General features: G+C 38.7%; 2 protein-coding genes across 7 annotated transcripts in view; both read right to left on the bottom strand.

The window, feature by feature from the left end:
• The window catches only part of FAM171A2 (family with sequence similarity 171 member A2), a 42,247-nt gene extending 34,065 nt beyond the window's left edge, over positions 1 to 8,182 (bottom strand). For 3 of the 5 annotated variants that reach the window (XM_026718235.2, XM_026718236.2, XM_087917580.1), the window contains exon 1: positions 7,786 to 8,182. In XM_026718235.2, coding sequence (XP_026574020.1) covers positions 7,786 to 7,900 — 115 coding nt within the window. In that variant the 5' untranslated portion in view covers positions 7,901 to 8,182. Of the gene's footprint in view, positions 1 to 7,590; positions 7,665 to 7,785 lie in introns of those variants that run through there. The other 2 variants (XM_026718233.2, XM_087917581.1) reach the window with 2 other exon arrangements.
• Positions 8,183 to 11,522: 3,340 nt separating this feature from the next.
• ITGA2B (integrin subunit alpha 2b) overlaps positions 11,523 to 25,178 on the bottom strand; it is a 58,790-nt gene continuing 45,134 nt past the window's right edge. The window contains exons 20-30 of one of the 2 annotated variants that reach the window (XM_026718278.2): positions 24,063 to 24,210; positions 23,126 to 23,209; positions 22,552 to 22,631; positions 18,843 to 18,923; positions 18,605 to 18,710; positions 18,330 to 18,482; positions 17,224 to 17,322; positions 15,335 to 15,448; positions 13,876 to 13,977; positions 12,877 to 12,999; positions 11,523 to 12,290 (exon numbers count right to left, since the gene is read on the bottom strand). In XM_026718278.2, coding sequence (XP_026574063.2) covers positions 12,198 to 12,290; positions 12,877 to 12,999; positions 13,876 to 13,977; positions 15,335 to 15,448; positions 17,224 to 17,322; positions 18,330 to 18,482; positions 18,605 to 18,710; positions 18,843 to 18,923; positions 22,552 to 22,631; positions 23,126 to 23,209; positions 24,063 to 24,210 — 1,183 coding nt within the window. In that variant the 3' untranslated portion in view covers positions 11,523 to 12,197. The remainder of the gene's footprint in view (positions 12,291 to 12,876; positions 13,000 to 13,875; positions 13,978 to 15,334; positions 15,449 to 17,223; positions 17,323 to 18,329; positions 18,483 to 18,604; positions 18,711 to 18,842; positions 18,924 to 22,551; positions 22,632 to 23,125; positions 23,210 to 24,062; positions 24,211 to 25,178) is intronic. The other variant, XM_087918456.1, reaches the window with a different exon arrangement.

Raw genomic sequence — 25,178 nt, 5'->3', positions numbered from 1 at the left:
GGGCAAGATGTCAGAAGTTCTTCCTATTCCCACTGCCTATTCCCACACCAGGAGATTCTAATGGGGAAATGGACTCAAAGTAGATGAGCTCAACTGTAAACAATTCCCTGAGAAGAACGGAGTACAGAAGAATGTGACTCCCAAATGCTGGTTGAAGATCTGAAAAGAGAAAGACTACATGAAGGAAATAAAACAAGAATCTCGTCACGCAGGAAAAGGAATACAGGCAGATAGTCCAGTACTGCAGAGCCAGTATCAGGAAAGTTTAGGATGTAAAGACTAATTTTAAAAAATCCCTCAAAACCAACTTTTTCAGATATGCTCAAAAAGAGAGAGAGAGAAAGCAAAGATCAGTAGAGGATCTTTAATCAATGAGGAAAACAAGATGCTAACAAGTAACCAAAAAAAGCAGAGCTAATTAAATTCTACGCTGAGTATAGAGTCTCCAATAAAAACTGTGTAGGTATCCCAAGTAATTGTGAAGAATGGGCTTAAAAGGAAAATATGAAAGTGGAAATTGATAGAAACATTAGAGAAAACCCTTTTGAGTTTAAATCTCTCAAATCAGATGAACTGTACCCTTGTCAGTTCCCCCAGGTAAACCAGTCAGAAAACATGAGCAGAGGAACTAATTATATCTTATTGTAAAGCTAAAATAACAGAATTTTCCAAGTCTGACAATATGAAATTCCCACCATCTCTTATTACAGGCAGATCAATACAAGCAGATCCTCCCTAAGTTTCTTTCTCTGATTGTTAAGCAACTGGGGGCTCTTCCCTCTCCTGTTTGTTCCCTAGCAGCATCTCATTCTCTCAACCCAATGTCATTCCTACGTACCATTACAATCCTAGAGAAATAAAAGAACCAGCTGATGGCCTGACTAAAATCTTTACATATTTATCTTTTAGAAATCCTGGAGAAGGACCACATAACTGAAGAAAACTATTGGTTCTATCTACAGAAAGAAGAAAAATAAATTCCAACATATTACTCAGTATGACAATGTTTTATGGAACATCGACCAAAAGGAGATTGATTTGCAAGCACCTTTAAATCAAAGTATAAATTATAAGAAGTCACAATCAAAATGTCAAGAACAAATCAATTTTATCCCATTATTTTATAAAAGCTATGGAAAATTTCTTTTAAAAATTGTGGAAATGTGGATATGATATAATTCAATATCAGTGAAGCATTTATCAAAATATATCATGGCACAGATTAATAAAATAGTTTAAGGATGTCTTCAATGATTATTCCACTCTGTTAGATTAGATAGCATTACATAGATTAGATAGTTCGAGGGTCTTCAACTTGGCAAGTTTAAGACTTGTGGACTTCAATTCCCAGAATTCCTGAGCTAACATGACTGGATGAGGAATTCTGGGAGTTGAAGTCCACAAGTCTTAAAGCTGTCAGCTGTTTGAAGACCCCTGGCATAGTTAGACCCCAACCCAAACAATAGGCATATTTCCAGGCATTACACTGTAATAAGGATCCAAATAAAGTGAAACATTTTTACTGAAGGACAATGAAGAGGGCAAGAAATTAAGACCTATGAATAAGGACTGAATGAGCTATACAGGTATAAATATATAGGTATATATAGGTATATATGTATATTCTATACATATAGAATAGAATAGAATAGAATAGAATAGAATAGAATAGAATAGAATAGAATAGAATAGAATAGAATAGAATACTTTATTGGCCAAGTGTGATTGGACACACAAGGAATTTGTCTTGGTGTAAATACTCTCAGTATACCTAAAGAAAAGATACATTCGTTAAGAATCAAGAATCATAACGTACAACACTTAATGATAGAAATAGGGTACAATCAACAATCAAATCATACTAGGAAGCAGTCAAGTGGGAGGGAATGGGTGATAAGGAGTGGTGAGAAGATTAACAGTAATAGTAGTGTACACTTTGTAAATAGTTGAACAGTGTTGAGTGAATTATTTGTTTAGCAGAGCGATGGCTTTCGGGAAAAAACTGTTCTTGTGTCTAGTTGTTCTGGTGTGCAGTGCTCTATAGCGTTGTTTTGAGGGAAGGAGTTGAAACAATTTATGTCTGAGATGTGAGGGGTCTGTACATGAAAGGATCTCACACAGAAGACTGGATCTTTTGTGCAACACAGGAATAGATTCCAGATACAGGAAGACAGATTTTGATAAAGTGTTAGGAAAAAAATTGTAACATTGAAAGCAGTCCAACCATGAAACCAAGTGCATTGAAAGATGGTAGATTCTTCTTTGACTATGTTCAATTAGCAACTAGACTATAATCTATCAGATGGTTTAATTTGGAGTTTTGCACCTGAGTGAAGTATTAGCCTTGATGGCCTGAATGACCTCTTCCAACTGTGATTCCACCATGGCTTGCTAATAAGCCTTAAATTAGCAGGGACATATTTATTAACAGAGTCACACTAAATTCATCAAGAGGCTGATCTCAAAATCTTCCTTTGTTTTCCTCCCCTCCCTCCTCCCCATTTTCCTTCACCCTCCCCACCCATTCCCTCCCCTCCATTATTTGGTATGCCTAGAGAGTATCTTAATTTTTGGATAGGGTTCAAAACAGACAAAACAGGTCACTCACAGTAGGAGTGATGATACAGAGAACAAGGAAAAGTTGTGTAGCAACCACTTTAATGTTAATAAAAGAGAACAGAGGCATTATTTAAATAGCTATTTCCAGAGTACCTTAAGAAAAAAAGTAGTTAAATTAGCTGCCGTTTTCTGCTATTTCTTTGTGTGAGAATAAATGGTGTCTCAAATTGTGACAGTTCTAATGGGAAGAAAAATAGTAGCAAATCCTATAGCCCCACCCTTTAACAATATAGCTGGCAGACTTTTGCTGTTGAGGAATATTATTGGATTCAGATGATTCCCAGATGTTCATCTTGCTCCAGCAATCAGCAAAATTCCAATGGCCTAATCTGCTTTTACAGGCTCCAGAGGGGCCAAAGCTTCAGTAGAATGAATAGCCTTCACACATGGGGAACAAAGAGGACAAGAGACTGTACACAGAGGTGGTCAGCAGCAGCCAAGATCTGAATGCCACATGAAAACACTTTAGCAGCTGCTACCATGAAATCACTGCCATGAAAGTTGAAGTTTTCAATTTACTATTTATTAGGTCTGTCATACTCTGTGTTTGCTATCTTTTCCGTAAGCCTACAAGCTGTTCTTTACAACTAATCATTGCCTTTAAAAACTGGGATCCCTTCCTCCAGGTAGCACAAGTTCTACCACGTAATATTTTGATTTATCTCAAATACTGTATCAACATATCTCAGGACACTCAGATTTGATTTATTGGTATACTATGGTGGTGCTCAATGTTTGCCTACATTGGTTCATAATACCTATTAGTTATTGGCTGTTGTAAGAGACCTGTGTTAGTCTAGGACACACGAAAACAGGACTGTGGTAGCACCTCTTCCAACTAACAAATGGTATTAAAAGTCATAAGCTTTCATGAGTTGCAGCTCACTTTATCAGGTGGTACATGACTGAATCCTAAGGGACACTATATCACTGTCTTTGAGGCAATATTACCCATTATGGAGACACCTATGCAGACTCCATCTGACCAAGTCTATATTGCACCCAAAGGATTTTGCTAAATACTGACTAGTTTCTTATGTTCAAGTGACTTCAACTCCACCTTCAATCTTGACTGACATTGATTTCCATTTCATAATTAACTCATTAGTAAACTGCCCAATAAGAAAATATATATGATAGCTAGATTCCCTTCAATTTTCTAGCCCTTCTGCAATGGAAATTAGATGTGTCTGGTTTTCCCCCCAAATAAGACCCTATCTTATATTTTTTTGCCACTTAAAAAGGCACCAGATCTTATTTTCAGGGGGGAAGTTGTCCACTAACTCACCTCACTTAGGTGTGTTGCCCCCACCAGCCTCCTTTTTGCTGTCAGAAACCTTTAGGGACTTCTTCAGCTAGCAAGGCTTTCCTGAAGGCCCCTGTACCCAATCAAAAGCTCTGTTATCAGCTAGAGGCCTTCAGGAAAGACTTGCTGGCTGCAGAAGAAATGGGCCAAGGTGTGTGAGGCCTGGCTGCAACTGTCCGAAGTAAGTAGTAGGGCTAGCTTAATTTTTATCTGTGCACCATGGAATAGACAGGGTCTTAATTAGAGTTATTTGGGGGTGGGGAGGACTTATATTGGGCACACATGTAAAATCAAGCTAGGACTTACTTTTGGTGTAGGTCGTAATGTTGGGAAAACACAGTAGTAAAAAGAAAATGGCAGATTCTCATCAGAAGCTATAAATGTAAATTAGGTATTTGTTTGAGGTGTCTGATGTATCTACACAGATCTAAGCCTAAATATTATCCAAAGTGTTTTAATCTTGGGTTTCAAAAAAATACTGAATGCAATAAATAAAAATATTAACAATAAAATAGACGCTAAGTGAAGACCTATCAGGAAATTCACTTGCAGTTCATGTTCATGTCACTGATGTTTGCATTTCCAGAGCTATGAATGTCAAAAGTAAGGGAATGAAAGTTAATAGTTATTTATAAGATCTAGCACTCAGAAGAGGCTTTAGGGACATATGCTGGACACAAATTAGCACTAGAGTAAACCATTAGTAAGAGATGGTGGCAGCCACAGCAATATTTGTCAAGTGAGGTAGTCTCCTTCCAACTCATTAGCTAAGATGCTGTATGTTCTTTACAATTACTTTTCTACATTGTATGCTTTGCTGGGATGAAAGAGCACTTTGATGTTAAGTGTAGCGTGCCTACAATCTTACAGATACTTGAATTATGGAAGAATGTGGAATACTACTACCGGTATCATTTAAAATTGCAAGAGATTTATAATGCACAGATTTTTAATGAAAAGCAACATTGTGTAGAGCATTAATGATAAATATATACTAATAATCTTACTGGATAGTGAGATGGGCAGCATATAAATTTAATAAATAGATAAGTACTGGGCTACATTCTTTCATTAAACACTTACCGTGTCTTTGAAAGCTTATCTTTGAAATCTGTTTGCAATACGCTATCAGGATCAAGTTCTGGTCAATAATAAAAAAGCAAAGAATATCTAAGTGCATTTAAAAGGATTCCCTTTTGAACCAAATAAGGTGATAAACTGTAATCATAAGGATTATAAGGAGCAGGATAACCATAATGAGGGTACCTCCCTCATTATGTTGTGTTGTACGTTTGTAGAACAAAAGCAAAGGGACAACTATAGAAATTTCGAACAGAGTTTAATTTGGAATGGAGACTTCCAGAGCAATCTATTGACTAAGGCAACATGGCAGCCAACTAAGGAAACACTGCCTGGGGCTGCTGCTAATGTAGAGACAAGAGATTTTAATAGCATGACAGTTAAATCATCATGTTAAACTTATACTAAAGTACCTAAATATATTTTAAACATAGCACAGTAAAAACAACCGAGACATTAAAATATTCAACTATTTTATTTTGCATATTTTATAGCCTAAGAGACATTTACAGAAAGCCATACCTAATGTCTAAGGATATTGGTGAATTAGCATTGTTTCTACTTTTTCTGAATTGTGAATAGTTTTGACTGTAAATGACAAATAAATTTTAACTTAATATAATCTAAAGATAAGACACATTAAACCACATGTCTTCCCAAATATAAAATGAGAACAGGAACTGGCCCTGATACAGAGTAATGGTGTATTCCTTGTTCTGTTCTTTAAACAAAGAAAACCCGAATGAACATATCTCCCATTTGATATAAAGAGGCACAGGTAAGGCTTCCTTTTTAAAACTAGACTTGTACCATGTTTGTCAAGATAGTATTTTTTTTCCCCTTTATTCTTCCTATGAAAACACAGAATGCAAGAACAGGCTGGAGAGCCAGTGGCTTACTGCCAATCATCCACCTCTAAATGTTGCTGATATATGAATAGGTTGGTGTGGCTCTCAGAAGCAGCAGGTGCACAGCAACCTGCAGATAAGGGAATCAAACAAGTTCTTCCAAAATGCAATGGCAGTTTAGGGAACATGTAGATTTCAAAAAATCACAGAATTTATTATCCCCTTGTTGAGATAAAAATGAATTAATGACTTACTTGCATCGCATATTAGAAAGAGTTGCCGCATCTACCCACTCATCCTCCAGCAAGCACACATAAAGGTTTCTTTATTTCAGTCATCCATATACAAAAATATGCAGTTCACTAGCCAGAATAAACAGCATTTCTGTCTCTGTTCTGCCATGTGAACCCAAGACATAAACAACAAGGACATGGAAGGCCACTGAAATTAAACGAGATGTAATTACATAAAAACAGCGTATGGTGCAGCCAGACTCTTCTGATTTTCACTCATTCGGTGACACTCCTCCAAGGACTTCCATTGCTGCCATTCCCCAACAGCACAAGAGGATGCATCCCTTTGGGTCCTATGCCATAAATGGTCACAGATACTCAGGAACACATGCCATATTCGAAGTGAGATTCCCTTGCTGGATGTACATCAAGAATGACCCGGAATTAAGTTATTGTGCCACTTGGAGAAATACAAGTGGCTATCAAATAGGGGTGGACAGAGGAAACAAAACTAAAAGGGAGATAGGAAGGTGGATATGGAAAGATACAATGTAAGATAAATAAGTAAAATTTAAATTAAACCGAGAGTTCAACCTACTGTATTTGAATGCCACAAATCAGATGTCATATTTATTTCAGACAATAAAGCCCACACGTAGAGTTAACACAATAATGTGTGTAGATTTATAAAAACTACAGAAGATAAACAAAGAGAATGCTGGAGCGTCAACAGGTACAGTAACAGAGGTCAGGGAGGATTTATAGAGAAAGAATGGGTGTGGACCAAGTAGGAATCTAAGAGGAAGAAGGCTGGATAAGAAAAGGGGCACATCCGTTAGAGAAAAGGACAAAAAGGCAGACAAAGCCCTGGAGAAGGAAGTAGGTGGAAGAGACCCTGGAGGAAAAGACCCTAGATATGGCTGTGTGGGTAGGGGGAAGCAAGATTGCCATGTAAGGAGATGGACGAGTAAAGTGGGGGGAGGAGAAAAGGAGGTTATGAGAGATGGGGAAGAGATGGGCAGGGGGATTGCTGCCCTGGCTGAGAGATAATATCAATATCGGAGATTTACCCTCCCCTTAATAGACAGTCCTCCTCTTCCCCGTCTCCCCTCTTACTCCATGCCTGGGAGGTGCAAGTTGCAGCCATGCAAGGGTGCCCAATCAGACCCCTGGTAAGCAGCTGGTTGATTCCTGCCCCATTTTGACTTTCTTTGTCCGGGAGGGGCGCCCTCCAAGGGGAGAGGACAATGCGGCTTCCAATATCAGGAAAGGCGCGATACGGAGTGGGGGACGCGTGATTTTTAAAAAAAAAGACAACGCGTAGACCTATCCATTTTTCCTCCTCCCTCCTTTCGTGCGTCGCATCTCCTTCGTTCTGCTACACAGACTCTTCCGATCTTCCCCATCCGAGTTCTTGCAGAGAAAGTCGGAAGGCTCAAAGAAGGGCAAAAATAAAAGCACGTAGATCTTGCTCCCCCACCCCCACCCCCCGGGCACGACTCACCTTGATCGAAAGCTCGAAGGGGCAGGGAGGCCACAATTTCAGACTCCAGACTCCCTCCATCCGAAGCATTTTAAGGCACTGCGCCCATCCCTCCGAGCTGCCCCACCCACCCCAGCCGCGGAAAACGAGCGGGGCCTCGACAACCCCGCAAGCTCCTTCACCCAGACGCGCCCCGCCAGTCTCGCAGCCACTCACCCTGCGGGCTGGGAGGCTCCCCCGGCTGCGTCTTGCCCAGAGCTGCCCAGCCGGGGCCGATGAGCAGCGATAAGAAGATGGCGAAGCGCATCGCCACAGCCGGCGCCCGCAGCATTCTGGCCGCCCCCACCGGCTCCTGCTACCCGGCCATGGCGCGTCCAGAGAACCAAGGCAGCAACCGAGCTGGCTCTGCAGGATCCGGTTATGCGCCGGCGACAGCGAAGGAGGCGCTGCGATGCTGCCCCAGTCCGGCAGCCCCTCCTGTCCAGCAAGAGATTGGGGGAGCTCGAACGGCTCCACCTACTGGGCGAACGAGCACCTCGATCGCCTCGCTGTTGCAGCCGCGGCTGCCGCCTACTTCTTCTCCAACGCTCCGCCCTTGCCTTACCTCACCTAGAAACTGTGATCAATACCGACCTGGGGTCCTGAGGCACGTAAGGAGGCGCATCTCCTATCAGCAACGCTTCAAAAATGTGTCTCTGAGCATGTGCAAAACATGGCTGCTGTTCCAATTAAGTTTTGTTCAGACTAATGGTGAGAGAATTGGGAGGGAGAGGAGCCATAGAAGCGAACAGGCATCTTCCTGAAACAATGAGCAATGAATAACCTTTTGCTTATGGGAAATTATGTAGTAGATGATTCGAGTCTGATGTAGTGGGTTTGCCCTTCCGGGCCATCCTGCATGGTTATGGGGTGAAGCAGTAGTTGGTTGGTTCCGGATGCTCCTAGGGAGGGCATGAGCTTGATTAAGGCCTGTCTGGTTCCTCACCAATCTGAACCTGCCTTGGAATCTTTCCCACAGCCTTGTCCAGAAAGGGAACAAGGAGTTGGATTCAAGCTGCAGTCAACACACACTTGCAAGAGGAGATGCCAAACCAGCAACCTTTAAACAAGGGTCTCCTTGAATCTAACATCTGTAGACAATTGCTGCCCTATCTCTATCAGCCCTGTGGAAGATGATAGAGAAGGTAGTAGGAACAGCAAAAGAGATTCTCAGTCATCCAGGTCATGGCTATCCCAAAGATGCTTTTTTTCTGAAGACAACTGGACTTTCTTGTTTTCTTTCCTTTGTAGGACAACAGTTACAAAGAACACTGCGTTACAGTCAGGATTCAGATTGGGCACGGGATTGAAATCATATGGGTTGCTCTCACTGATGACCTGTGATGGGATAGCGTCAGTCCAATAAGAGAGATCAGAGCAAGAAATCAACTCTATAGGAAGGCGATTATTACTTTTACTGATTATGTGACCAAAGTATCTCACAAATATGATTATGTTGCACCTCTCCTCCTTTTTATATGTCTGTAAATTAAGGAGATGTCTGAGTTACTACGGAAGAGTAAATTTATAATTGTACTGTAAGAAAGATGCTACTTCTTTGCCCCTTTTTTCTATTTTTCTTTTTCTTCCTTCCTTGCACTTTTAGCTCTGTCTTTGATTTCTTTTTTTTTCTTCCTCCATGTTAATTTGTAGTAGTTTTTATTTTTGTTTTAAAAACTTTAAATACAATTATATTAAAATTATTTGTATGTTTATAAACTGCCCAATTGTGGAATAGGGGGTTTACAATGAACTTTTTTAAAAATGAAATTCTGAAAGGGCAAAGATAGTATGAGGATGGAGACCTAGCAAATTAATTGAATTGAAATATGCTTTGCACTAATCTGGATTCTTGTTTTTAAAACTACAAGAAGAGATGATTGGGAACAAGACCACCTGGGTTAGAGAGAATAATTTATCCCTCCTTAGTAAAAATAACTAGAAAGAAGATTGTTGGCACTATGGAAAAAAGAGGTTAAATTACACCATCTCGATCGTTGTCCTGCCAATCATCTTCCTGCTACTTTTTGCCGCTGTATTCTCATTAAGGGTTTAGACTTGATGAGACACTTTTAATATAATGGCTTGGACCCATATTTAATCATAGAGTTTTTGGAGCAAATCTATTGAAATCATCTTATTGAAATCACTGTTTTTCAAAAATGGAACATTAGATGTGTAGACTTCAACTCCCAGAATTCCCCAGCCAGCATGCCGGGGAATTGAACTCCATAGATCCTTAAAGCTGACAGCTTGAAAAACATTCATCCAGATGTTATCATTTTTAATCCAGACTTGTAGCTTGTGGAGTGTGCGACATATCCTTGAGATGCTCCCTGATTCCCTAAAGGCTTTTGAAAGCTTTCAGGATGCCGTGGGGTGAGGAAAGTTCCTGAACACGGAGTACTGAGAGGGGAGGAACACTTCCCAACCTTGGATTCAATTATGCATTGTACATAATCAGTATCCCAGCAGGCATGTTTTAAATAAAAAGCCTTTTCGGAATGAACAGATTGTTTTCTCTTGCCTATTGTGGTTGGATGCGTTTCTATACCACCATAACCAGCAATAGAGTTACTTTTATTCCTGCAGCATCCCCAAATCTGTTTCCCTTGCTAGTATGTGTCAGGAACATGGGCAAGGAGGAAATGAAAGTGGGAAGGAAAGAGTTATCGGATCTACATTACTGCTTTTTTTCAGGCACTTCTCCCAAAGCTGTTTTTCCTTTAAAAACTGCTAATTGCTGAAACCATGTCCCCGTTTTTCTGTGCAGCCAGTTGAAGGCTCTTAAGTGAGAAACTGCTGTATCAAAGGTTTTGTTAGAAAGTAAAAATCTTTCTCTTTTTCAATCAAAATCCAGGCATTCTTCAAACTATTTATCTCCTGAACAACTTTGTGCTTCTGAAGAACAAGTTCAGCTCCAGTTGGCTTTGGACAGCAACAGTATACATTCTCCCTAACCCCCTTCTTTCCATTTCAAGGTGCTGGGGTCTTGAATATTAACAAATTTCAACAGTCACGTGGCTTGCCTCTTACATGATCTGAATAACAAGAAATGTGTTTTCAAAAAGCCCCCAGAAAAAAAAGGAAGGGGGGGAATGGGGTGGGAGAGAGAGAAAGAGAGAGATCACCGCTAATTTGCATATACTTTCCCTTCAAAAGAAATGTTCCAGTTTCAATTAACTAATTGGGATGAAGAAAATAAGCTTTAGTCACAAACCAATAGCTCCCAATTGCTGCACAAAAAAACTACATGGTACTGACAGAAGGCAACAAATCATAACTTTTGAAGGAGTCTCTATATCACTTGTAGTTGTTGTTTTTTTCAAAACATTATGGCTGTTGTGTTACAGTACCAAAACACACCTTTAAAGAATCTAAATGTAGCTTATGTTGATTGAACAGCAATATATTTTATAAATAAGAAGAACGTGTTTCATGCCTTGTGTTTACCAGTTGTTGAGTTCAGCAGTCCCCAGAGAAACAAGACACCCGAGGGAAAAGATTCAGCAGCCTTCTCTTGTCTACATCTTCAGCTTTGGAACAGACCCAAAATGACTTTAATCTCTATTGGACTAGACATTGCTGGGGTGATGTTTGTAATCCCAGAAGTCAACCCTGAGCATCAACACCACCTGACGTCTCCACGGACCACAAAGAGTCAAAGAAGCCAATATTGTTAATGCAAAAAGTCTTAATGTTTACTCCTTTTTAAAAATATTGGGAAGGAATTATACCCAGGAACTGATTGGTTGTGAATTAAGAATGGTTAATAGTTTCTCAGATAAGCCCACACATTTTTTTACAAGAGTGTTCATACCTTAATTATTAAGGAATATTGCAGTCCGGGACAGAGTTATATAATAAAGGGAAATGATACAAAAAGGAAAAAAGTACACCACAGAAAAATATCATTATTTAAAAGAAAATTATAATTTTCTTAGCTGCACGAATGTTGATGGAATATGGATAATTTTCATATGCATTTAATACATCAGGCAGTTTTTTAATACTCTCCCTTTAATAAGCAAAATGTTTACATTTAAGTTTGTGAAGGATTCTTTAAAGTAGGGGTGTCAAACTGGCGGTCCTGTGGGCCATATGCATCATATGCAGACCACGCCCATCTCAGCTGCATGAAGGAGAAAAATATTGCGAAACGTCACGTGATGGCAACGTGACATGGCGAGTTTGACACCTGTACTTTAAAGCAGGGGTCTCCAATCTTAGCAACTTTAAGACTTGTGGACTTTCAACTCTCAGAATTCTGGGAGTTGAAGTCCACAAGTCTTAAAGTTGCCAAGGTTGGAGACCCCTGCTTTAAAGTATTGAATTTTTATAACATCTTTCATTACCTGTTTTTCATTATTATAAATAGGTGAGTTTTTGAATCTGCGCTTGGTAACTGCACTTGTGGTTATAAGAAAGCTTTGCAGCCAGGACCTGGTTTTTGAAATTGAGGAGCTGATGACAATATGATTTGCCCATCTAGGAAGTGAATAAATTATATTCTTTACAAATTGTCTGTTGAGAATATGAACAGGAAAGGAATTCAATAATGAGATTAGATATGGGGGGGATAGAATGCCCTATTGTCCCTCTCCACCTGACTCAACTCCAGGATCATGAGTTAGCTGTTCTTCATCTTCGGTGGGTGGTCGGTTTCTCTTGAAAAAACCTGTCTGTTGAAGAAACGATAGTGGAGAAAATAGAGTGAGTAAGAAAAAGTCTCTTCAGGCAAGAAGAAGTTTCTCACCAGTGGATATTTCTTAGATGGCTAAAATACACCATACAAAGCTATATGTTTATTTAGCATATTAACTGAAGAGCCCAGAAATGAAGCTAGGGTGCCTTTCAACTACTATCTTAGCAATCTCATAACTTTCAACTATTTATTTATTTTAAGGAACAAAGGGAAAGTCGTCTGTTCAATCCTTTGTTCAGACCCATCAAGGCCGTTTCTATTCCAAAACTATATTGGAATGGGCAGTCAGAGAGGATAGTCCTAGGACAGGATCGTTTGTTACCCTCCTTAACTTTACATTGCTTTTTATTTTCTGTTGCTTACAGATAAACTTATGCAACCAGCAGAGATAAGAAATTTCATCAGCTATGTTCTCCGAATTACATGATGTATCCCTGGCTACCTTGTAGATGCAGATCCTGGCTTGCTCACTCAAGGACAGCTGCAAACATGAAGAGGAATAGCTTTGGATGTTTGCATCCTGTGCTTTATAGTCAGGCTTCCCTGCCCAGGGTTTCATGTACCTTCCAAAGAACAATAATGGAGACTGCAAGGAGGAGAAGTCCCACCAACACAGCTGTTACAATCCACCATATAGGGATGTCTCTCTCAGCATCAGGGTCCACCCATTCCACCAGTGTTTTAGCCTGTGAGCAGCAGGAAAGAGATAGAAGAAAGAAAACCAGATGAATTAACAGGTTGATACTTTAGTGCAAATTGGCAGAGATTTTGTAGCCTAGAAGAAATAATAAAATAGTGATTGTCATTCCCAACCCATACCTGCAAGTCTGCTAAAAGATGGAACTGCACTTATGTTTTGGAGGGAAGATTTTGCTAAATGGTTATTACTCTGCCAATCATATCTTGTATTAGGAAGATGAAATATCATTTTGCCTCTACAAATAATCCATTTGCTTCCCCTTTGTAAGGCCAGGAAGTCTTCAACAAGATGACTGAAACTTCAGAATAAAGGTGTTCTTCATATATCAAATCCTCAAGTTTTGGAAACATACTTGCCCAATTAAGATTGTGGGAAACAGACTAATCAGAACCTTCATGGTTTGAGATCATTAACAGAAGGACAAAGGGCTGCACATGTGAATAAAGGACCACTGATAACCTCAGGTTAGTAACCATAATATAGTCATCCATATGAGCACAATATTATTTAATTCTCCAGGGGGTCAGCAACTTTCCAGAACTATCCAGGAATGAATAAATTTCTAAAATGGAAATATTTCAGAGAAATATTCTACTAACTTTCAGTCCACCACTAGCACTTTCAGCATTCAAGTTACAATATATAGATTATAGAGGAAGAGCGGGAGAGAAAGAAAAGGGTCATACCAGGCAGGTTAATATTTAGCCCTGAATTTATTAAATTAATAAATGCTGTGATTAAAAAAAAGGTTTGCTTTTCAAAACCAAAATTCAAAGCCTGTTGAACATTTATTGATATTGATGGAAAGCTTCACATTTGCTAATAGTGCTGGTAATCCTGAAGTATTGCAGTGTGGACTTACCAGGGCAGCTCCACTGGGTAGAGCCTCTGGCTGAATGTTGTAAGGCATCCCTGTGGCAATAAACTGGGCCCGGGATTGGATATGAAGCTGCTTTGGAAACTGCTGTGTAAGAAGGAAGTAACAAGTGTATGCTTCATTAATACATGGAATGGGAGAAGGCAGAAAGAGGTTAAACATTTGCTGCTTCCCGGAATATCTACTGGCTTATCACTTGCTCTAAGATCTAACACACTGATTGCAGTAGCCTAATCTATATATATAAAAGCGAAACACCATTCACGCATCACCACAAAATCTCCAGAACCATAAAGACTACAAACTTGAAATTTGGCACATATTGTTCTTGGCTTCTAGGTGCTCACTAACGAAGGAATTTTGGAAATGACCCTTAGAGCATTAGTATTTCGTATATTATTATTAACATGCTCTGACCCTAAGGCATTCTACTCCCCCTCCCCACCTGAAAAGAAATGTTCCAAATGCAAAACACAAGCAGAGGAGAGGAGTTTCAGTTTTAGTTTCACAGCAGCAACCAGCAACCAATAGAATAATTGAGCTAAGCCACACCCAGGCTCCTTGCTGTCTCCTTGCTCACACAACAAATACTATTTCAGTTTCCAAACAGCTCTCAACTCTCACAGACTGACAGGATGCTACCCAGATGAATACTGATGGATGCTGGTAGGCAGAGGCACATTTTTTCCCCTTATTTTCCTCCCCCAAAACTAAGCCCAATCACATACCTTCGTAGCAAAGCATGGGTATAGCTCTAGTGTGATATAAAACAACAATCCTATACGATAGGTTAGACTGCAAGACTCAAGATCAGTTATGGAATACTTTGATTGGGGAGTTCTGTCTAATTTATTTTTACTTCAGTCCTTTAATCACAGTGATATATTGCGCTTACAACCCTCTACGTTCACCCGCCAACTACATCCTGTCCTATGATTGTTATTCTTTCAGCGCCACAGCCTTCAATGTTCAAAGGGCTTCTGTTTATTCATGCGACGCCGCCACTCTTTCTCATTTGTTACCTCTTATGCTTGGATCTGCCTGCTTTTTTTTTAACTTCAGATTGCTCCTCGGGCTGATTTTTCCTTAAAACCTTGAGCACAGCTCTCTAGTTCCCATGGCCTCCTAACAGGATACATGTAAAACTCAAACCATCCCATTGTTTCTCCATTTACCCTACTGTCTCTTCTTTTTGTGTTGATCCTGCACTGAGTGTTTTATTGTCAGTCCCATGAGACAAGTACCTATCCTCTTGGATGCCACGATGTTTCAACATTCTGACAACACACTGAGTAAACTGTGCATATATAGGTATAATGCAATATACCTATTGTCCCTTGATAAGATAGTGGGATACTTCATCTTTCTTAGCAAGGCTTTGATTTAGCAGATCAGCAGATTCAAGGAGGGATATAAATGGGACTATTAAAATATAATTTCTTACCTCCTGGAAACTGGGCAGCCATAGTACTGATTGAATAGTCACCATAGCTCCATGGTCTCTCTCCAGGGTTCCCACTTGGCAGTAAATAACAGCACACAGCTGGCTGCTACAATTCTGAAGACAGAAAGGATTAAAAGTTTTAAAATCAACTAAAGTTTTTTGAAAGTATGATCGAATGTAGGATATATATCTGATCAAGAATGCAGTCTATACTCTTAAGTGTATCATCCAAGCTGGGTGCTATAGAACATGACAGAATTCTGGTTGTGTCAGCCTGTCTCTGCAGACAGATGTTTATCACCATGCCCAACTCCTATGATTTTCAGAAAATCCAGACATTCTCATCTTGTAAATTTCCCTTTCATTCCTGCTGCTTTTTCCATCTTTTCTTTTCAGGAAAAAAGGTCCTTGCAATGACTTTTCATCCATAATAATAGAAAATATAAACTGGAAAAACTCTTATTTATATAAATGAAGTGGGACTACAGCAACTTCTAAGTATGGCAGAATGGAACTCTTTAACTTGTGATAGGAAGGAGAGGCTGCAGAAAAGAAAAGAAAAAGTCTTCTGTGTTCCCCTACAAGAGAATCTTTGCTGTACTGGCAGAAGAGCCAGTATAGGGAGGGAGTGAACGAAGGAAGGAAGGAAGGAAGGAATCATGAAATGACATCAAGCCACAGAAGCAGAACTAAACCAAGGCAAGGCAAGCAACAGCCCTTCCAGACATGAACAGCTGGCTGAGGGAGAGCTGATATTTTCTATTACTGTGGATCAAAAGCCATTGCGATGGACTTTTTTGCGTGTGTGTCTGTGAAAAGTACAGTAACATAACAACCAATAATCACAATTGGCTCTTGCAACCCCACATCACAGTAGTGGAAAATAAAAAGCAAGGGCATCTGCAAGATAAGTTAAAATAACCGAGAGGGGAGGGGAGGTGTGACCATGTAACTGAAGTACTTTCCCTTTCTGACATGCACCATACAATTCTGTCCCACTTTTTCCTCTAGGTCATGACTGAATAGAAATCAGAGATCCCTTTACACACTCCCTATCTATAGTACTCCCTACAGTAGTGAAGAAAGATGTACTGTAAAAGAAAGAAAGCAATGCTACAGAGACTTTCACAGGCATTGTGCATAAGTGACTGCAAACTTGCAATTCAGATCTTCTCTGAACAGCATAACAACAGCAGAAGAAAATTATGAATCAGGAAAATCAGGACACTAAAAAATGATTCTAAATCAGGAAAACTGGGACACTGGAAACTCCATGGAGGACAGGAGAGAAAAAGATAGTTTCAGTTGATGAATCCGTTCTATGTTTTGTTTCATATAGAAACAGGACAGCATAGAGGAGGAGAAGTCATAGTGAGAAATAATTGCACTAGTAAATTGAACACTCCCTTTCGCAGCAGAAGTGTGAACATCTACCATGGAGTAATATTTTGGATTTCAGTGGTAAAAAAAAAATTTCTTAGGAAAAATTATAGATGGGGAAGTAGATGTGGATTAGAGACGAGATAGCTTTTGCATCACAGAATATGCAAGTTTAAGTAACCAAGGAGAGGTCGGAAGCCTCACAGTTTTCGCATCTGTTTTAAGGACAAGTTCCCACCTTAATATTTCAAATTGAAATAGTATGTGGTCATGCTTAATATTTATGGAATTGTAATATATAGAATACTTATGTCATTTACTTTCAGATCAACACTGCAGGATACAGACTGGGTCAGTAAGTATCTCATTTATGATCTCATAAATAACGTTTATGAAGAGCCAAGAAATGGGACTTGAGTCCAGTGTCAATTGCTTTGGATTACCCTGTGAAATTTAAATAACGAAGAGCCCTGATGCAGTCTCTAAGCATTTCCCTGGCAAAGACTTACCACCTCAATAGGTTCCTTAAATGTTGAAAAGTTGACATCACGCCTCTCATGCCAATCCCATGAAGGGATAGTTAGATTGCTGGGAGCAATTGTGGGGTCCTGGATTTTTAGGTATGATGAAAAAAAGACACTCAATTATGATTTACTTCTCTCTCCTTGCTTCCTGTATGTCTGCTTTTATGACAAATAAAATGTTAAGGACTTCCTCAATGGACAGATAATAACATGTTTATTATTAAGGAGGCAAGTTCTTTGTTGCATAGTACTCTCCCATGCTGAATTTGAAAATTTGAAATTGAAAACATGATAGAAAAGTCTATTATAATAGAAAAAATATTATAATAGAAAATTAGCTAGCTTTCCTTACTAATGCTTTGTTCAATGTACTGTACATATAATATGCTAAATCACAACCTATTGCATATCAGAGTGATTGGGTTGATACAACACACTCAGTCAAAATCCAATATGCCCCATTATGCTTAGTTCAGGATAAAAAGTGATACCATAATTGATAATTTTGATACAAATTTCAGCAAGTGTTTCAGATAATCAGTGGTTCTGCATGAGGAAGCATAATATCTTAACTTTCCTGAGCAGCTTTAAATACCTAAAATAAATACATAAAATAAAATTTAAAAATCTTTCCAAAATGAGAACAAATCAAGTGAGGCTATGATATGATCATCACAGCCTCTGCATTTTCCCTTTTCTTCATTCTCTGACTCAAATTCTGGTTGCATACATGTATGCAATCATCTGGAACTTTTGAGGACAAAATTTGCAGACTGTCAAGAGAAGAGCCATTTGTAGATACTGAATGTTGGTAATTTCCCTAGAACCTCTCAATTTCTTCCAATCAGATTGCAGCATTAAATATTCCTGATAGCAAGCAGGTTATGCCATAGGTCAATCTCATTAAATTAAACACACTATAACTAATCCACTGTACTCTTGATGAGCTCTTGATGACAGATGTCTTTCCGTTATCAACTTTTCGAATCCTTATCCTGAATGTTCCATGGATTAATTCATGAATGCAAATGAGATGTTCTAACATTGTGTAATAAGTCTTTGTTTCCTGTTGTCCCTCCAGATAGTCCTACCTTTGGTGGGTTGGTCTCATTTGTAGATGAACAGATTATGTTGCCTTCTGTGCTCACTCTTGTGATGTAAAGCAAGAAGCCTTTCCAGAAGTGACTGGGGAAATACACATGCAGATCAGCTCCCGATACTGTGCTAGGGCCTGCATTATGCAACTGGAGAATGGTCGTGGGAGATAGACAGACATGGAGAAAGAAAAAAGAGATCTGTAATAGGGAAAAGTATCAGTATTGGGCTAAAACTTCCGTATTTCCAATGTATGTATCTTTCTTGATACCCGATAGATATGCTCTATTTTTGGTCCATATTCATAAACTTCATTGCTCTTGTTCTTAAAGTCCTCAAGAGTCCATGAGACGACAGTCGCAGCTGGTATAGAGATTCTGGAAACAAAAAGCACAAAATACATGAGTTAAAAATCCCTCTTATCAGTCCAACTGATCGAAGAAATAATCTGCACTCACAAAAAAATAGTATTCTAAAGGAAGAGGTTGAGCAAAATAGCTTATACTCACCCAAACAGCTCTACCTGTGCATCAACCTTGAGTGGCACCTGCAACCGTTCTATATTGCTGTTGGGGTTCAGGGTATTCTTACTGCAGAAGAAATTTGAGGTTATGATGAAGATGTCAGAATGGTTCTCACCTTTGAGGCATCCCCAAGATTTCTTTACAGTATTGGAACATTCAAATCAATTTCAGTAAGGGATGGAAAAGTGTTGTGATAGGAAAGCTATCTACAGAAAATGGTGGGTGAGTGGATGAACAGGGGAACAAACAAGACATTGAAAAAAGGGCATTAAAATACTAACTCATGTACACATATCCCCCCCCACCCAGCTGAATACTGATAAATATATTACAAGGATATTAGTTTCCCATCCCTTGAGAAACAGGCTCCAAAAATAATTCTGTTTGCAGATTATTAACCTGTCATCTACCACATTTCCCTCAAAACATGACCTGCCCCAAATAAGCCCTAGCCTGATTTTTGGGGGTGGGCGTAATATAATCCCTACCCCAAAAATAAGCCCTAGTGAAGGGGGCATGGCCAGCACAGGAGGCAGTCCTTCCCTTCCATGGTCACCTCATGGATGCTTGGCTCCATTATCATGGCCTGCAGATCAGCTGACCCAGCAAGGGCTGGGAGCTGCCTCTCATTCTGTCTCTCTGTGGAGGCCTCCCAGTGCAATGCTCTGCCAAGCAACCCTCTGCCTTCGCTGAGCAGGATTGCAAGGCTGAAGGTTTCGGAGGGAGCATTTTTCGGATGTGCGTCTGTGCAGAGCTCCCCAAGGATAGAACGATTGGCAGGAAAATGGGAGGGGAGGATTTTTCTGCTGATCGGAGCAAAGCAAAGCCTCCAACCTTGCAATCCTTTGCAGGGAAGGCGAAGGTATGCTCTAAAGCAGCAGCAGAGTGTTGCATCAGGAGACCTCCACAGGTACTGATAGCATTTCTGAAATGTTAACTTTTAACACCGTACTCACAGGAAAATCCCCCCTCCATCATGGTTTGATTTGCTTTCCATGAAGCTTTGTATTGAGAAAGGTCTGTGTTTTCTCATTCACTTCTCTGCCCCTCCTCTGGCTGTCCATCTCAGCTCTCACAGACAACTGTCCGCCAGGCGAGGTGGAGGTTTGCTCAGCAGAACATTGCACTAGGAAGCCTCCACAGAGAGACAGAATGAGAGGTAGCTCCCGGTCCTTACTGACTCAGCTGATCCACAGGCCATGATTACAGGGCCAAGCCTCCATGAGGTGACCGGGAAAGGGAAGGGCTGTCTCTTGTGCTGGCAGTGGTGGGCAAGGCGGCACAGGCAGCATGGTTCCACTGGCAGCCACTCACAAAGGGGCCCTGGCAGGCTGATGGCGCTCAGGAGGTTTTTGGAGGTTTCAATCAGGGCTTGGTGGTAGACTGGGCCGGGTAGAAATGAGGTGGCTGCAGAGCCTCTGCAGGTGAGGCAGATGCCAAAGGCTGTAATGATTGGTAATATAGTTAAGTGAATAACAACAACCAAAAGCAACCATGCATCTTGAAGGCGGCAGCCTGAGTGGCACCCCCAAGTCAGTTTTCCATGGAGCAAGTTGCTTGTAAGACCATTAGGAAAGGAGGTGAAAGGCAGAAGGGGCAACTTGCCCCCCCGCCTCCCGGTACATGGGAAAACAAATAAGACCTCCCTGAAAATAAGACCTAGAGCTTTTTTTGGTGGCCCAAAAATATAAGACCTGGCTTATTTTCGGGAAACACAGTATCTATTATATTAACGACAAAATAGTTAACAGGAAGAACAATAATAAAAAAGCAAGATTAAAATTTTAAAGTCCTCTGTTAACAAACTAGTATTGTAATCAACTTGTAGAAAGTTTACCAAAGTTTAGGATAGATTCTTATCTATTCTAAATATCCCACAGTTAACACTTATTCATCCTGGATCAAAGATCCACATTTGTTTTTAATACCATCTCTTAACAATTGTTGTCTAGTTATATATAATAAAGTTATTTTCAAAAGTTGATTTATCTTCCCAAAGAGTCCAAATGAAATTGTTTTCCATTTAAACATTATAAATTCAGTTCATAAATTATAAACTCCATCGGTTTTCTGCTGTTGTAAAGAAATGCAGGCTTAAACTTCAAGAAGACATGTGCAATCCACTCAGTTAAAAATCTGTAAGATCCATATTTCTTTCAATCTTCCTCACAAAATCTGCCACTTTTAAATAAAATTCTTTTTGTGAATCTGATTTGTCTAAAGTTATTTGCATCTAAATATATTTCATAACCATTATCAAACAGCCTTTTTTCAGCTGCCAGCCATATATGCCTTTCTGTAATTTGATCCATTGTTGCTCTGTGTAACTTAGCAACAATAGATAAGAGAACAGAAGAAATAGAAAATGTTGAAGAAATATTCTTCAGAGTGAAAAAATAAATAGCAACAGCATTTAGATTGATATACTGCTTCACAATGCTTTACAATCTTCTATAAGCAGTTTACAGAGTCAGCCTATTGCCCCCAACAATCTGGGGCCTCATTTTACCAACCTCGGAAGGATGGAAGGCTGAGTCAACTTGAGCCTGGTGAGATTCACACTGCCAAAGTGCAGGCAGCCAGCAGTCAGCAGAAGTAGCCTGAAGTACTGCACTCTAACACTGCACCATCACAGCTCATTAAGAAGCGGGGAAAATATTTTCTAGCTATTTCAATCCAAAATTAAATGAAATTTTTTTTAAAGCTCCAAACTTTTTGCAAATTAATAAAATGCAAAATATCTGAGATGAGTGTTCAATATAGATATAAATTAAATGAAAATAGTTTCATTACCCAGAAACATGCTTTGATTTTCTTATGGAAAAGCAAAAATTATTTAAAACAACATAACTCAATGGTAAAAAGGAAAAAACAACAACAGATAAAGTCCAGCAGGGAATTAAAATAGATCAACATTCAACCACTTAGTCAACATTTAAAAATAAACAATGAAATGAAATAGAAGCTTCAAAAAGTAAAGTTAAAACTCAGCTAAACTTAAGAAAAAGAACTGCTGAGAGGAAAGATGGATGACCACTGACTTCCCAATTGCTTCAACAGTGGAACCCCTGCCACAGGCAACTGCAATCTTTAAGACTCTTTTCCCACAAGGGTTCATGGCTGTCCAAAAGCCATCTTGGGCCATTCCTAAATGCTCCCATTCAAATCCAGGGAGCAGTATTGCCAAATAGTCAACTTTGGCAGCAAAATCAGCACATTGTCAACAGGAAAAAGTACAATATATTGTCAACAGGCAAAATCAATATATTGTCAACGGGAAAAAGAAAAATTCTTTTATCATTCAGCAGCTATCTTGAGGGAGGAATATCAGTATTTAGATAGGGAGGATAATCTGTGTATATGGGTTCATGTATTTTTAATGCACTTTTTTTCTATGTCTTATTTGTTTTGTGCGTTATTTTTGTACTATTGTATTTTAATTTTTTTAAAAAATAAAATAAAAATAGATACAAAAAGATACACTCTGCCTTTTGGTTGGAGAGTGCTGAAGGATGCTAGCACAATAGCAGTTACAATTTAGCACCATCAAATCTGCCAGGATTACAATTTTTGTGGAAATGTGTTGGATGATAATGGCTTAGAATCCAGAAGTTGTAGTTTATTTGAGAAGCTCCAGATTAAAAATAGAAATTGTTTTCAGAGATTAAACCAGTGAGGTATGGCTGAGTGTTACCTCTTGAGTTGCAGCACAAAGACAATGCTACTATTGGCATCTTCTAACTGGCTGATACTTAGTTCCAAATCCAATTTGATCTGTAAATAATAAAGAAAAGTGAGAATGATCACATTAAAATCAAGGAGAGTTTAAGACAGATGGGGTAAGAAAAAAACAACTTTTTTTGTTTGCTTTGTGCTACAATTTCTCAATAACTTACCTATCTTCCAGTAGACGCTAGACTATGGATTTATTTGTGGTATAATATGAATCAGATAAGACCTGTGACAATAATTCTGCTTACTAAAACACATACAATTTAGTAACTGCCTTTTTATGTGTTAATCAAAATATATTAGTAACAATTCTGTTCTGTTTATATGAAAAAAATAAAAGTGTCATGCATTGGTGGAAAAAGAATTGGTTTTGTTTATATACCATTCAGTTCTATTTACCAAGTTAAAGGAAATGTAGTATAATTTTGTGTATTATATGGAGAAAAACATTTTTCATTCCTTTCTAGATTTTTGCTAGTTTTTCAGACTTCAGATCAAACTTGAAAACAAATCCATTTTAGAAATTAATCCCCTACCTCTGTGTGAGATTTCATTGGGTTGCCCACTTCACAAGCCACCAATTTGGTTTCATTCTCCTTGCGGAAATTACAGCTCAGTTTCTGCAGGCAAAAGGGATGGAGTATGTTCAAGTATATTTAACCTTGAAAGACTGAATCAGCAGTATGACAAAATGAATGGAAGGATTTTCATACTATTCTACTCAATTGGAAAGGTAGTTTCTAGGTCATCAGAACCCCCTTTGAAGCAAAACTAAGTTTGTTGTATTTGGTAGCAGATTTTCTCACCCATTTTAGCACAAAACAAATCAAAGTTGAAGAAAGATTGTTAAATCTCAGAAAAGTAGATTATACATTTAAATGTTGTTTCTAGCTGCAAAAAATCCTAGATGGCTTTGAATTAGGATATTTGCAACAATAGCAATATAACTAAAAGACACTTGCATAGTATGGTCATACCCACAATCTGAGCACTGTTATAAGGCACAATTCTTTAGTTTACAACAATTGATTTTAGACTCTCACAACCAAATGTACTGAATATAATTAAACATATCCAAATTTATTTATTTTTATTTATTTATATTTTCTATTTCTTAATCATCCCTCAGAGGCAAGGGGATGACTGACAGAATGATCAAACTTGGTAAATCTGAGCTTTCAGCCAACTCAGGGTTGACCTGTGATCACAAGAAGCAAGAAAATGTAAATATTTTTAGGAAATAATGTTTAAAACACACTTTTATTTTTCTTGACTTAATTCCGTAAGAGGCATAAAAGATTATAAGACTGCATTTTTTGGTCAAAATTTAGCCACAGTGACAAAACCTTTTATCCATGGTGGGTAAATTAGCCTTCAGATAATCCTGAATTACAGTTCATAGCAACTTTAGCCAAAATGCCAAGTAGTAAGTGACACTGGAAGCTAAAATTCAACAATAGTATCTGACCACACCTGAGCACTGCTGTTAGCTCTTTGGAAGTAAGCCCCAAATGGCAGCTCCACTATTAACTCAGCTTCATAGGCTCCTTCTCCAGCATTTGTTGCTGTAATCTGGATGAGAACCACATTCTCAGCCCCAATAAGCAGGAAAGCTTCATTCCTGAGACATCACAACATAAAAAGGAAAGAGTACTGTATAATGGTTTTATTATGCTTTTGCATTAGGAATTAGAATATTACAATTGGCGGGGCAAAATTGTGGATTGAGGTTTGAATGTGCAGCAAGGTCAATTGGAAGACTGGGTGGAAATTGAAACATTTTGTTGATTAGAAAGGACATATTTCTCCTTCCCACCCATTTATTCATTTAAGGAAATGAATGGCACATGATTCTTGAATTGTCTGAAGGAAAAGGAAGACGCAAAATTCAGCAATATTTTTTTACATGTCTACATTGTACTAAAGATCTGATTGTCTCACCCAGATTATTAAGAATTACATGGACACTGATGAATATATATAGAAATATTTGGTAAATCTGAGCTTCCAGTCAACTCATCATCAGAACATATTTTACCTGCAGTGTTTTAACAGTGTTAATTGAAACTATAAGTATCATATTCACTGACAAATTTCTGGTATCACAAAACATTTGAGGGCACCTTAATGTTATGGTCATTATATTTCTTTTGGAATAATGTTATACAATATGATTACAGATTGGAAAAATGTTGGTTTTTAAAGATACTCATATTGTATTAAACATATTGTAGTATGTTCCAAATAAAGATGATTTTTTGTGCACTAGGAATAGCAAAAAGGAATTAGCAGAAGGAAAAATACTGTATTTAAGATATCATAATACTTATGAGATGAAAAAATTCTATAACCCCAGATGTCATGGATTGGATTCCAGCAATGTGTGATCTAGCAATTCTTGAGAAAATTATATATATTGTCAACTGGAAAAATGTCACATTATTTCTTCCTTTGAAAAAAAAATATTGGACAGGTTTGATGAACATGAAAGCTTAGTGCCTCCTTTTAAAGGCTTCAGATGAACTTGGAGTATATTTGTAATTACAAATATGGTTTCTTGTTTCTATGTTTTCTTTTGTTGTGATTTCA

Source organism: Pseudonaja textilis, chromosome Z (genome assembly GCF_049901715.1).
Source record: "Pseudonaja textilis isolate UNSWEBS1 chromosome Z, rPseTex1.2, whole genome shotgun sequence".
Classification (NCBI taxonomy): domain Eukaryota; kingdom Metazoa; phylum Chordata; class Lepidosauria; order Squamata; family Elapidae; genus Pseudonaja; species Pseudonaja textilis.
This window is presented reverse-complemented; position numbering and strand designations above follow the sequence as displayed.